General features: G+C 40.5%; 2 protein-coding genes across 3 annotated transcripts; one reads left to right on the forward strand and one right to left on the reverse strand.

Annotated features, from left to right (window-relative positions):
* Nucleotides 1-37: 37 nt before the first annotated feature.
* On the reverse strand, nucleotides 38-4,289 carry LOC135491076 (queuosine 5'-phosphate N-glycosylase/hydrolase-like). Its single transcript, XM_064776721.1, has 9 exons — nucleotides 4,151-4,289; nucleotides 3,590-3,684; nucleotides 3,120-3,252; nucleotides 2,719-2,868; nucleotides 2,345-2,468; nucleotides 1,925-2,039; nucleotides 1,697-1,767; nucleotides 1,259-1,326; nucleotides 38-475 (listed from the first exon to the last, which is right to left on the reverse strand). Exons 1-9 carry the CDS (start codon nucleotides 4,241-4,243, stop codon nucleotides 311-313), a joined length of 1,014 nt encoding a protein of 337 aa, XP_064632791.1. The 5' UTR covers nucleotides 4,244-4,289; the 3' UTR covers nucleotides 38-310.
* A 138-nt stretch (nucleotides 4,290-4,427) lies between these two features.
* On the forward strand, nucleotides 4,428-11,537 carry LOC135491398 (spermine synthase-like). 2 transcript variants are annotated; one of them, XM_064777241.1, is made up of 12 exons: nucleotides 4,428-4,606; nucleotides 5,076-5,206; nucleotides 5,438-5,555; nucleotides 5,861-5,957; nucleotides 6,871-6,942; nucleotides 7,933-8,000; nucleotides 8,997-9,175; nucleotides 9,349-9,512; nucleotides 9,650-9,851; nucleotides 10,038-10,123; nucleotides 10,353-10,462; nucleotides 10,663-11,537. In XM_064777241.1, the coding sequence occupies exons 2-12, from the start codon at nucleotides 5,146-5,148 to the stop codon at nucleotides 10,715-10,717; spliced, it is 1,212 nt and encodes a 403-aa protein (XP_064633311.1). In that variant the 5' UTR covers nucleotides 4,428-4,606; nucleotides 5,076-5,145; the 3' UTR covers nucleotides 10,718-11,537. The 2 variants fall into 2 exon arrangements, with proteins under 2 accessions (XP_064633311.1, XP_064633312.1); XM_064777242.1 differs by lacking the exon at nucleotides 6,871-6,942.
* Nucleotides 11,538-14,796: the final 3,259 nt, after the last annotated feature.

Genomic DNA, 14,796 nt, shown 5'->3' on the forward strand with positions numbered 1-14,796 from the left:
CGAAACTTCGAACAGAATGGACGGTGAAAAACATGAATGGGATAAGATTGTTTTTAATAGAAGAAAATTAGGATTCGTCACAAAATAAGTACTGGTGCTGAAGTTCTGCATTGTTTTTGTAATTGTGACCGATCACACAAAAGCCCTTTCACAGACGAATTAATGACTAGGCATCATAAACTATCATTGGCACAAACAATTCCTCAAGTCAACATAGATTACTGGTCTTGTTAGACAGTGTTTACAATCAAGGTATTGCCTCAAGTTCATCTTGCAAACTTGAAGTCCTCTGATTTTAAAAGTTCCTGGCTCAGTAATATATACACCGGATTTTATGAAATGGAACCACACTTGTCTCCGTGTCATGTTCGCGTCTGTAGTCCCATAAGTAGTTGTCCACAAGGATGGTGTTCAGCACAACATCAGACATGGAAGGATCTTTCTTCATCAGGTCTTTCAGCTTTTGCGTGAGGAGCTGTTGGTGAAAAAGATGAGTTAACCCTTTCACTGCCGGTAGCTTCTAATTTTTAGCTACCTCACCTGCCGGTAGGTTTCTTTGTTTTAACATGATTTTGAGTATGGATATTTCTCCACCCTGTAGAGAGAAAGCCTCTGGAGATAGAGCAAAACAATGTATATAAAAGTTGTTCAGTGTTGCCTAATCTTCAAAATGGGACCATAATTTGCCCTAATTTGCATACCGCCATCTTGAATTTATAATGAGGACGACAATTTTTTTGAAAAAACTATGTAATTGGCAAAACACAATATACACACTCTCATTATCGCTAATTTGTTCATCATTTACATCAAAGTCAGGATCTAAATCATCATCATCGACGAACTCCTCACCAGAGTCCGAATCGTTCACTTTATCCAGCTCATCAAGGACCTCAGACACAGTCAGTTTCTTCTTGGTCATTTTGGCTTCAAATTACTCGATAAACTTCCAAACATCGAAATATAAAACCCTCCGCCATATTTTGCTGAACCATCTATACTACCGCGCCATCTATCAAACTTTAAGCTAACCACGCTCAATAACGAAATTTCAATGGTTTTATAGTGTATGGATAATTGTCGCAGAAGTTTGCATAATTGGCGGGTACATTCCATGCACGGAAATAGTGCATTATTTTCCTCTTCTACATTTGCTCTACAGACTACTCTTGCATGTTTGGTCACCTCCTCCATATGCACTTGAGAAAAACTGAGAGCTTCTTTGCTTTTTAAAGTCTGTGAAAACATGTCTTTTTACCTCAGTTGCCCAAATGCTGCAGCCTCTAATTTCGACCTCGTCCCTGTCGCCAGTTTGAAACATAGCACCTGCAAAGGAAATTTATTTGTATATTGCTGATGTTTGCTTAGGGAAACTGTATGAAGTGGCATGCTGTGGGCCAGGCGCTTATTAAGGGAGTCTGGACTGCTAATACAGTCAGATTTATAATTTTTCCATTTTACATGTACATATGCGCAATTTGATGATGGGAGCGACATGTACTACTGTAGAGTGGAAGGTGACTGGGCAGCTAACAGCAGCATATCAATATTTCCACAAGTACAGTACAGGATTGGCAAAATACTCTACCCTAGCAACTTTCCTGTGATCAGGAAGTGCTCAGCTTCCAGTTCAACTGTAAACTCTGCCCTATGTACATGGATTATAGCTACTGGTGGATCTTCTCTTAATACTAACCTTTGTTTATTTTATTCATCAATGAACTGGAATACTTGAGAATACCAAAGTAATTCAAAATCTGTGGAATTCTGGAAATATGATAAGAAAAGAAATTGACAAACATGACTATTTCAGTCACTTCGTGCTTTCTCCCTTAATGTTGTAACTGGAAGTAATTGTACGATCATATCAGATACCTAGTTTAATAAATACCAACAAGCACTGGCTAACCTAATGTTGACATACCTATAGTCCGCAAACATCGTGATTGTATCTATATCATCAAATGTCCCAAGACCTTGACCCTCGAAGCAGCACCATATATCAGCTATTAGAATCTGCATCCTTTTAAAGATACCAACTGAAAGCATAGGAAAAGATTTCTCTTGAATATCAAGCTAATAACTGGGGAGGGGGTCTACATTTTTCAGTGGAACACAAGCTCTTCAGTTTGACATCGCTTAACTTTTATCAACACATTTACCAACATCATTTCCTCGTTCTGTGAATAAAGTCTTGGACAACACCTGTTTCAATAAAACATCTGTCATTCCAGAATGCATTGTGATTGAATATGATTACCAACACATGTGTTTTTAAAATTGCACCCAACAGCTGATTTATCAGTTGCACAATGTGACAGCAGATAAATGGAGATCAACATACCTTTTTGTCCTTGGAATGTGGTAACATCATAAAATGATGGAAAATCTGTGGGTACAGAATCGATCATCTGCCTGGCACTTTGGTTGCATTGTTTCAAGCAGTTTGTAAATTTACCATTATATTTCTGTAAAAAAAAAAACTTTTACAGATTGGGATGAAATTTAGAGATTTTTTCTCACTTTTTAACAGTCTGCCCCCCACCCCTTCCTCCCTTAGCAGCAGTGAAGTTTTTTCCTATAATCGGCTCCATTTCACGCCACATGCTGTAGGTTAGGAAAGGGACTATCAATCAAATATTCAAGAAAACCCCAGTGTATTTGACTGTTATTGGGAACAAAACACAGCAGTCTCAAATAAATTGAATTTACTCCTACCTCAACAAGACATTTTCCTGCCTGATGAAGACACTGGAGCCGCTCTTCAAACATTGGTATCTCATGTTCAGAATCTGAGCGGAAGATATGTGATAGCTGCTGTCTGGTTACATTGGCATAATATGAGGGACATGTGATTGGAATTCCCTCCTGAAAACAGAAGGAAGAAGACTGGCATAAAACATAATTACGTTTTGGAGACAATTCATCCACAAAACTGCAAAAGTTGACAATATTGAGACTCTTTTTTCAGCAGCACTAACAATGGACAGGACAATAGGTAGTCTGTAGTTCACAGCAATCTGTGAAATGATGCCGCTTATGCAATATCTACGCCAGGAGGGACAGTATCTAAAAGAGGCATCCTTTGAAAAGAACAAAACACTGTAATGAACACTTACATCAGAAGCCCTCCTCATTGCTGCACACATTGACCAATAGCCAGTAAATTCCTTGCCCTTGTACTTGACCACATACTTCTTACTTTGGTCCTCGGACCAGAAGGAGAAATTGAGAAGATCACATACAAATATCCTTAAATAGATCAACAAAAATAAAAATGTAATGTCACAATGACAATATGACACAAACATGCATTTATTTCTCCTTTTTTATGTATTAGACCCAAAGAGATCAGTATGCAACTCGAGCCCTGGTATGATTAATAGCAGTAGATGACCTAAGCCCCCCCCCCAGAGGTTTTTGAACCTTCTCCTGGCACTTACACAGAATAAAATCAGGAGTTCTTATAATAATATTGTAAACTATAGTTTGTTTAGCAAACATTTAGGAGATTAGACAGTAGGTCTGTACAAGGATCAGTCAGTCCAAGAACCTATTCTCTATGACCTATAGATATAGGCCTACTGACCACTCTACAGCAGCTTCATCCATGACTTTAGGATTTAGTTCATGTTCTTTAAAACTCTTGATTCCAAACTCCTTCCGTTTGAGGCTTTCCAGGAGCTGAAAAAAGAAAACATAGTAAGGCAAAATTGAAATTCTGTGTAGACCTGTACCTTATGTCTTAAGGGCATTGTAAAGGCATAGAAAGTACGAGACCAGTAATACCAATGTTTACTGTTTCCGCCAGGACATAACAGGCCTTTTCCAGATACACCACTTGTAATTGGGAAAACAGAAAGCCATGTCATTCACGGTCTCATCATGACATTCGCCACACAACGGGTCTAAAGACATTAAATTAGTCAAGTCGATATCCTTCTTTTTTGCTCCAAAGACATTAGGCTGCCGCCCCTACCAGGCCTACCCATTCTACCGGTCAAGTACTCTAGCCCCTTTGCATAGTTGCATGATCATCAAAACTTGATACAGATATGTAACAGGGAAATGCCCTTTGGACCTTTTCTGAGACACCCTGTAGCTAGTTGGTGGCGAGCTGGTAGGTGTCTGATTCAATAGTTTTGCTGACCTGAACTGCAACTTCTGCAACTCTGGCATAATCAATGGTAATGTCAGAGCTGTTTTCAGCAATAAACTGCCCAGCTTCTCTTGGGTATAACATAGTTTCGATATGAGTTCTGCTAAGTTCGGTCTGCTGGCTAATTGGATAATTGGGTCAAGGTCAGATTTCACCCTCGCTCCAAGAAGCAACAGAGTACGCAAAATGTAAATTGTTGTGGCCGTGAGAAAAGTCTATGTACATATTGTACTAAATTCAACCTCGTATCCATCCGTATTAACGCAACGACGTTCATGGCTATCGAAAAACTTTTGTCCTCGTCTAAACTAGTAAATTATCGTAAACATCTCCCCTCAGCTACCAAACCCAGTTAGCAAAGTCTTCTAGAATACATTAGGGACTCGAAGATTTTGCTATTCCGACAATATTTGGTGGGAGCTAGGAGAAATTTAGCGTGACAGCTCGGTAATTTTTCTATTATTATGATATAAATTTGTTGATGTGCCCCGCCCACATGTGATATCATCAGAGCCTGCTGGTGGTTCACCTGTTACTATAATTTGTAGTGCTCGGCCTTTAGGCCTACATTATGTGCATGCTGTGGAGAGAACAATATACATATGAGGAAGCCCCCCTCCCCCCCCCCCCCCCCCCCATCCCCCCTCCCCCGGCCCCGTTAGCTAGCCTACAGAGAGTTACTGTTGCCCTGTCACTGACTCGGAGACTCGACGCGGATGATGGGGGACCTATGTGCATCTCAAAAAGTGCTGGACTTGCGGTCATGCCAAAAAACTCAATTTAATTTAGCCTATTGCAGTGCTCAGGAAGTACCATTGAGCTATAATATAGGTTGCCCCCCGCCAGTTTTGTCACTGCTGGTGTTGTGTAACCATGGTAACACACTGACCCACTGTCGATCGACCCTTTGTTCCAGATGAAACGCATGACCAGTCAGTGCTCAAACTAACTTCATCGAAGTTGTCTGTTGATTCCCACTTGTAAAGATGACTTGCAACACTGTAGTGCTAGCTCTTTGGGTCAGCCCTGACCTGATGAAAGATCCTGGTGAGTATACTGTCCTTTCTACATCAGCACATGTATTTCTTTTCTGTGATTGTTTACTATTTAGCAGTCCCTCTGTCTGGGCTTTGAATTTGCAATATACAATGTAGCTGAGTTTGCTCAGTATTACATCCGAAGGGGGCACAGTCACAATAGATTTATATCTTCTAGGTGTGAAAATAACCTTTTTAAATGGTTACCCCCTCTATCTAAAACTTTCTACTTTAAATGCAGCATTCAATGAGGATCTTCTCAAGATTGGTACCATCTGTGTTGGTGAGGTGGCATCCCGTCATGACATCGATGTAGGCAAGGGTGATCGAAATGTTATAATTGTTGGCAAGGACAGTTCGTAAGTGTTTTTGAAAAAAGCTTATAAGGCTAGTCATTATCAAGTAGAAATTGAAACATTGCTATGTTGTGAGAATTGTTGCAAAAATTAATTTTGAAGAGTCGGTGGGATTGGTGGTCTCCTAGGTGATAAAACTTTAATAGTACAGAGAGAGAAACCAGTGAAAGAGTCTGGCCTCACCAGGTGACACAGCAGATTCTACAATTTAGATGTTTTGGGATAACTCCCATAAAATGCACAGAAAATTAGTGCAATATTCAAGTTGTGGTGAAATCAACTTATCTACTTTGTACTCTTCTTTCCAGCCATGTGAATATGCGTCTTTATGTCAGCCATGGACTTGTCACCATTGACATTTACTACATGCACGAAACAAAGAATGGCACCGACAAAGACATGAGTGTAAGTGGAGGCATTATAAAGGTTTTGGTCAGTGTCCATCTTTCATGTGGTTTGCATGTATACGAAGTTGTTGGCACAGCTCTGGCTAGTTTCCTGCAATTAACACAAGACTTTAACATCATCAACGTTGAAAGGTCATCAAAAATTCACAAAGCTCAAACCACCATTAACTCACGGACCCTGGGTTGAAAAGGAATGACTCATTCAAGTAGCTTCAAGTACATATTATATTATTAGTACCATATGTGTACTACCACTGATGCACCAAAGAGCAAATAATTGGTTGACCTGTTTACTTCGACTTTTGTACCCCAGTTGGGGGTTTGAAGATCCACAGGGCTCTCTTGATAGTGCATGGTGATGCATTCTGCCCCTGAGGGGAAGGGTAGCTGCACATTTATTCTTGCATAACCATACAAATTTGCTCTACCAACATCTATTCTCTTATTCTATATATATACTCATCAAATTTTTTTCAGTGACAAACTCCGAAGGAGTTGTATAAACTCTTGAATACGAGAATGATACGGGTGAACTTATGAAAGTGAGAATGCTTGAGATCATTCCCTTGGTTTCCCCGGATTTATCTTGGTTATGGCGCTTTGCAATTATTGTTTACTATTATTTATTTATTCATTCATTTATTGAAATAGAGATGTGGTGGCTGGTATTTAGTTGTAAGGGCATGCACCTGTTGATGAGAAAAAAAGCACATTCAAAGATTTAATGATGTACATTTATGATTTGCCAAAATGCATACAGTATTTCTTGCATCTTAACACTGCTTTAGTGTCTCCCGTCGCTCCACCATGCAGAAGAGGGACATGAAAATACCGTCCTTCCGTTGTGCAAATCGAAAACCAACCAAAAGGATGATTGAATCAATTTTTTATTTCAATTAATTTTTTTTCAGGAGAAAACTCCAAGCGAGTTATTGCATATTGCGGCATGCTGTCCAACAGCAGGAGTTGTTGCCTATGAACGAGTGAGAATTTCTAACCCCCAGCGTGACTTAACCAAAGCCAATTTCTTGAGACAAGCTAACCACTTTCCTGTGAAAGTGTATTCTCTTTGCATGTTGTAGAAAGGGCACAATCCTGGTGGTAGGGAGCAAGGTACATGTGGCGAACTGCAGAAACAATGACCCATGACTCATAGAAGCAGGAGAGTCCATTTCTCTTGGTCTTTTCAATACCCCTGACTACACATAGCATAAAACATAACAGCTCTGGGCAAGCATGGACAGATTTTCAAATGCTACACGATATCTCTTTTAAAATGTTCTCTAACCTTCATTTCTCCCATGGTGGCACTTCGTATTTTCCAGTTTCTTACCAACTCTGTATCTGTGTGAGGCATGGGCACCTGAACAACCCTTTTCATTTTAGGTTCCATGGGCAGATTTTCAAATACTACACGATATCTCTTTTAAAATGTTCTCTAACCTTCATTTCTCCCAAGGTGGCACTTCGTATTTTCCAGTTTCTTACCAACTCCGTATCTGTGTGAGGCATGGGCACCTGAACAACCCTTTTCATTTTAGGTTCCAAAGGTTAAAAGGTACTGCTGCAGACTTTGTAAAACTTCTTCAAAGCATAATTATTTCAGTTCTTTTTGCCCGCTTCTCAATAAGAAACACCTCAACATCACACCCTACATATTTACCCGTGGCGTAGCGGGATTAGTGCAGTGTCAGTGCTTGTTTACTGACGAAGTCACAACCAGAATTACTGGATAAGACTCAGACTGCTTTAAGATACTTTTATTGTCACCATTTTAAAACTTTCTTAGTTTCTTTATGAGAATAGATTAACTCAATATATTCCCTGTGTTTATTCCTCATAAGCTAGGTCACAATAGCCCTGTCGGCGTAAGGGTCACCAGTGATCTGCAAGCCCAAAGTTACCTAGGTTCTGCAAGCCTAAGCAAATATCTTGAAAGCTAACAATCAAAATTCATTGTGATCACTTTTCAGTTCATCACTGTGAATCTCACAAACAAGATAAAGGAATATCTCGGCAAGAAATGTGTGCGTTTCGAGAGGTTAGTTCTGGTTAAATGGCATGCTCAATAATTTTTCGGCTTTTAGGTCCAATACCATCACCATCAATGTCAAAATAGTGGTTGCGTTTATGACCCCCCTTATTCGGCCTAATAATATCAACCATGCTCCTCTACTGTTCTATTCTGGTAAAAGAAACATCATTCATGAGTCTAATTCGCTAGTCAAAGGCCTTTGCCAGACAATGACCTTGGAGCTGTAATGCACCCTTATCATCGTCTGGCGAATCATCAACGGGCACTGCCACTGGCATCCGTCAAAATTAAACAGGTGGTACAAAAGTGTCCGCAAATTGTTGTTATTCAGTCAACTTCCGGCTTAACAAGGTAGTTGTCAACGCAACTGCCTTTTTAATTAATTGTTTTGTTTCATTTCACAGTTAATCATTTCTACACAAGGCTCAATAATTTCTTTTGCTTTTCCTCTTTTTTCAGTTAATTTTTATTCAATGTCATGTTTCTTCTTATAATCTACTCGCACAAAGCCATTCATTTGCACTGTGGGTCCACCTATTGTCAGATTTCAGTTGATGGAGGAGGCACTGTCAGAGCACACGATCTTGAGCATACTCAGTCACAGGTTTGCACTTTGCCATTTGATGTATAGTTCACCGGCCGCTGTATCTGAATAGTGCCATTGTTTTGCAGTATGCAGTGGTGGATCCACAAATTGGGGAAAAGTGGGTACAGCCACGCTGCCCAGGGAAGACTGAGTGTGCAATATTGAGAAGAAGGGGATCTGTGTCCCCCAAAGAAATTTGGAAATTTAAGTGCCAAATGTGCACTTTCCAGTCATCTGAGAGCTGAAATATTAAATAGTCTTTGCTTCTTGGGGAGAGACACGCTAAAAAATTATTGCTGTCTGACGACATTTAGGTACCCTCCAAAAATGATGCAGGACCCTAGAAAATCCAATTTGTGAGGTTCTAAAGTGAGTCCTATGTAAGCTTATCCCTATTTGGCTTTTTTTTCTGGCAGCATGCAGACTCCCATTCGTCGGGGCGACACCGTATGGAGATACTTCTCAACGTCAGATGAACGTTTATGGGAAGCAAACTATGATGAACTTGTCTTTGAAAAGGACTCTAAATGGCAGAATATTCGAATTTATCACTCTCCTGAGTATGGCAACACTTTGCATCTGGACTTGGATGTCAGTAAGTATATATCGGAAATAAAGTTTTCGGGACAGTTGAAAATGACATACTCTGGCAACTGTGCAAAGTTTGATGTTAACAAGAGGACAGGTTGTCATGGCCGTCATAATCTTGATATTTTTGGATGCCTCATCATGAAAATGATCTGCATGGTGCAAATCATGTCTTTGCAGTGTTTGCTGAAGGTGACACCATCTACTCGGAAACGCTGTTGGGAGTTGGAAGTGAAAGACGTATGGACTACACTGACAAGGAGGTCCTGATTCTCGGCGGAGGGGATGGTGGCCTCATCCACCTCCTTAGGCAGGAGAATTGTAAAATGGTGACAATGTGTGAGGTAAGACGATTACTTAGTAACACAAAATAGATGATATAGTTTTGATTTTGATTTGTGTTATAAGCCAACCGATGATATAGCTGTTATGTCTGGCTTGTGGGTGTTACCTCTTTGCATCAAAGGCTTTTTACTTCCAGATTGATGAGGAGGTAATAAATGCGTGTCGCACTCATTTGCCTAAGGCGTGCTTCGACAGCATGGATGAATACGAGGGCCCTAACCATAAGATTATAATTGGCGATTGCGTAGAATTGCTTATTGATGACGTGGCGACTGGAAAGAAATATGATGTTGTCGTTAATGACTTGACAGAATTTCCGGTTGATATAAATGAAAGAGGTAAGGGAGTCCGGTAAACCTTGAGATTTTAAACCCATGATAGAACTAGGGTGAAATAAATGTGTTAGAAAATGTCCCCTATTTACGAGCACTGGCCCCACTTACTAAATTTGGTGAGTGGTGAGGGGGGTATCTTATGAAAAATTTATTTAGAGCAGATGCGTAGTCTTCTGTATTATTTTCCAGTCTGTGTTTATGACTTCAAAACTGCAGCGCTGATCATGGAGATGTCGCTGAAACTGCTTAAACCTGGTGGGAGGTACTTGGCAAGGGTAAGCAACATGTGAGATGTCTTTGCTGGCTGTGACTTTCCTTAACTTAATCAATTAAACTTAAGTTGAGAGTCTCAAACATTGATCTAATGGTGGCCTTTCTTGGCAGACACAGAACAAGTGTCTTTACAGAGAAGAATAAACCATCCTGAGAGACATATCATTGATATCACCCTTGCACATTTCAGAGGATTCTAATTTGAAATGAAAATTATTCCATGTTTTTTAGGGCAATTGCTGGGGTGCCAAAGACTACCATGAGCGCTTCATCACAGACGTGGAGAAACTTGGCTGTAAATGGATCAGACGTTACCGAAGAGTTCCATCCTTTGCTGAAGAGTATCCTTTTGTATGAAAAGTTACATAAAAATTAATTCATGGAAGATTCTGATGATTCAGCAGTTTTTCTATTGTTTTCTGAAAGTTCATACTGTGACATTCGAATATTATTCCAACTCTGAATGTTAGGGGGTTAAAGTAACCATAGTTGAATTGAAAAAAGCATTATCGATGTGTATTTTTCTTGACCTTTTCCACAGCTATGCACATTACGAAGTATGGATCCCAGAAATGGAAGAAAACCATACATCATGAGGGCCACGACGTCTGTCCGCGGGTGATCAACAGCTGTATGCACTGGGCTATTTATATTTGGTTGTGGTGTGAAGATGGAGACTTCGAGGTTATTTCTGAAAATGTACTCTCACCCAAAGAAGAAACATGATGACTCAAAGTGAGGTTGTGTGGGCTAACATATAGGATGTTATAAACTTGTAAGGAACTTGTTAAAGGCTGAGGTGAACCTGCACTATTCAATGGCTTAAACAGTAACTTTGTAATAGTTTTGCTAAAGCAGACAATGCACTATTTACTCTTTTACCGGCAATCATCACTGTAGCAACGATTTAGTGATTACCGGTGAGAACATTGTAGGCCCAGTTTTTTGTGAATTTTTCATCGTTTTTCTCAGCGGTTTTAATTCTGTAAATAAGATTTTACTCTATAGTCTCTAGTCATTCCGATAGGAGAGCTTGCTTTAATTGTTTAAACTTCCTCTGATATCACCAAATAAAGTAAATCGTCCCAAGTTACTACGGTAGGTCTAATATAACTTTACTCTTACCTTGATCAGTTTGATGATGGTATGCAACACCTAGGATTTGAAAAACCATACTATTTCAATACAAAACCTGCCTTGCAAGATCTTTTCTTGCAAAACCACCACATTACTTCCGAACCTGATCTTTGAGGACTCTAAGGTCATATCATCCACTGAGGACTGTTTAGTTGTCTCATTCCATAGAATTGGAAAGTAGCATTTTTGACAATTTTGTTAGCAATATTACAGGTTGCATTCATTCTGGCCTACCCTGTATAATGTACAATGGTTTTTATTATTTTCTTAAATCTTGACTTTTTCACTCAATTTTAAGTATGTGTTGAAAATAAAAAAGATCTTAAAAAAAATTTAGCCTCTTCATTTTATTAATTATCCAAGCTTTATAATTGAGATTTGCAGCAAATTATCAACAGAAATGGTGCTGGGACTCCAGTGGTATATAAGCAGGTTGTGACCCTGTCCTTGATCCCATTGTTAATTGTCCACTGTTTTCCGAGAGATTTCCCTCAGAACAATCCTGCTCTATAAGAGCAATGAACAAATAAGGAACCTTGTATACCCATACTCCATCAGATGGGTTGTGGTATGCCCCAACTGTTTCTAAGGATAGGCGTAGTTCTGCTCTGCTCGGAGACGGGAACTAAGTTGCAACTCTCCATTGATAGGCCTTCGGCCTACTCTGTCCAAAGACAGGGACGCTGTTGTGACTCTCAAGGATTGGCCATATAGACCTCCCATGAATGGACAGTGACATCGTTGTCGATCTCCATGGATTGGCTATGAAGCTCTGATCCCCAATGACGGGGACATGGTTGTGACTCTCCAGATTGGCTACAGGTCTACTCTGTCCAGAGAGTGGCATGGCTGTGACTCTTCAAGGGTATGCTACTGGCCTGCTCTGTCAAGATGGGGGACGTGGCTGTGAACTACCATGTACTGGCTACAAGTCTTCTATGTTCAGAGACGGAGACATCGTTGTGATTCTCCAATCTACCTTCTTGTCCATTGGCAGAAACATGGTGGTAAATCTCCATGGAGAGGCTATATAGCTCTCCTGAGACTGGGACATGGGTATGACTCTCCAGGGATTGGCTACAGGTCTATTCTGTTCAGAGACGGGTGTTCACAGACGGGGACATGGTTGTGACTCTCCAAGAATTGGCCATAGAGCTCTACCTTGTCCATGGACAGTGACATGGTTCTCGATCACTTATAAGCCCCCCTCTTAGGAGGGGCTCTTAAGATACACGTGTGTGCGGGAGTATATAATGTAAATGAAGTGAAATAAAGAGAGTAATTATTGTATATCCAACAAACAATTTTTTTTGGTTTTTCAAAATGGCGCTGAATAAATAAATCAGACCAGTTGTAGCGCTGAATTATAAATCAGACCAGTTGTAACAGGTTACGAGAACATCTAATTTAAATCTTCATGGGAATTCGCTACATATGCCTAAGAAATTGGCCAATTATATTGATATTTTTATTAGAGAAATATCCGTCATAAATAATGACAGAAAAGGTGGTTTTATATCAATTTTGTGTCGACATGGTCGAGGTCACGTGACATAAACAAAACAATCGCACACACCCGTCCAAAAAAGGCACTTTAAGAAAAACAAATACGTTTTCCCTGCTTAAAACCACACTGACGACTAAGTTATATTGGTCTACTGCCCAAATCTGAAGTATCAAATTGAATCACAAACTAGAACTAGCTCTATTCAGCTATCGTTGCGTGAAAAATTCGGGTGAGCGGCGTACATTCTGCACCCTAGCGGCCAATAAATAAACTACTTTCAGCCGGCTGCTCCGGTCTCGTTAGGGAGTTTTTCCCAAATGTACGCGATGATGACGTGCCCCATTAACAGGACGTAACATCTATTTTAAAATGCGTTTCCAAAGTGAATGCATGAGGACAATCCATTTAAGTGTCGTATATCACTGGAAACGCCCGATTCCCGTGAATAAGGACAATCACAATGTATTACATTACCAAAACAAAAATGTGTCGGAAGGAACTATATGGATGGTCCCATCGCACCCCCCCCCCCCCTCCAGCAGTATGACACAGAAGGGCTAGTTGACTGTCCACCGGGGGGGGGGGGGGGGGGGGGTTTGGGGGAGCTTCCCCCAACGCACTGGTAAAAACCTATGTCGACAGAGGGGGGTTTGGGGGGTGTCCCCCCATTGTAACAGCTGTAGTTGTTAGAGCTTGCACTTAACATATGCTCGTAGGGGGGTTCGGGGGAGCTCCCCGACCTAAAGGGGGGCTCACTAAGTCCTTGACTTTACATATTAAGACCCCCTTTAGGAGGGGCTCTTAAGATACACGTGTGTGCGGGAGTATATAATGTAAATGAAGTGAAATAAAGAGAGTAAATATTGTATATCCAACAAACAATTTTTTTTGGTATTTTTCTGAATTAACTCCGTTGAGTTTACCGATTTCTCCGCGATCTTCCGGTGGTGGTTGCTATCCCATTGGTTGAAATTAATTTAAATCTTCATGGGAATTCGCTACATCATATGCCTAAGAAATTGGCCAATTATATTAATATTTTTATCAGAGAAATATCCGTCCTAAATAATGACAGAAAAGGGTGGTTTATTTCAATTTTGTGTCGACATGATCGAGGTCACGTGACATAAAAACAAAACAATCGCACACACCCGTCCAAAAAAGGCACTTTAAGAAAAACAAATACGTTTTTCCAGCTTAAAACCACACTGACGACTAAGTTATATTGGTCTACTGCCCAAATCTGAAGTATCAAATTGAATCACAAACTAGAACTAGCTCTATTTAGCTATAGTTGCGTGAAAAATTCGGGTGAGCGACGTACATTCTGTACCCTAGCGGCCAATAATTAAACTACTTTCAGCCGTCTGCTCCGGTCTCGTTAGGGAGTTTTTCCCAAATGTACACGATGATGACGTGCCCCATTAACAGGACGTAACATCTATTTTAAAATGCGTTTCGAAAGTGAATGCATGAGGACAACCCATTTGTGTCGTATATCACTGGAAACGCCCGATTCCCGTGAATAAGGTCAATCACAATGTATTACATTACCAAAACAAAAATGTGTCGGAAGGAACTATATGGATGGTCCCATCGCACCCCCCCCCCCCTCCAGCAGTATGACACAGAAGGGCTAGTTGACTGTCCACCGGGGGGGTTTGGGGGGAGCTTCCCCCCAACGCACTGGTAAAAACCTATGTCGACGGAGGGGGTTTGGGGGGTGTCCCCCCATTGTAACAGCTGTAGTTGTTAGAGCTTGCACTTAACATATGCTCGTAGGGGGGTTCGGGGGAGCTCCCCCGACCTAAAGGGGGGCTCACTAAGTTCTTGACTTTACATATTAAGACCCCCTTTAGGAGGGGCTCTTAAGATACACGTGTGTGCGGGAGTATATAATGTAAATGAAGTGAAATAAAGAGAGTAAATATTGTATATCCAACAAACAATTTTTTTTGGTTTTTCAAAATGGCGCTGAATAAATAAATCAGACCAGTTGTAGCGCTGAATTATAAATCAGACCAGTTGTAA

The sequence above is a fragment of the Lineus longissimus genome, chromosome 7, assembly GCF_910592395.1.
Source record: "Lineus longissimus chromosome 7, tnLinLong1.2, whole genome shotgun sequence".
NCBI lineage: Eukaryota > Metazoa > Nemertea > Pilidiophora > Heteronemertea > Lineidae > Lineus > Lineus longissimus.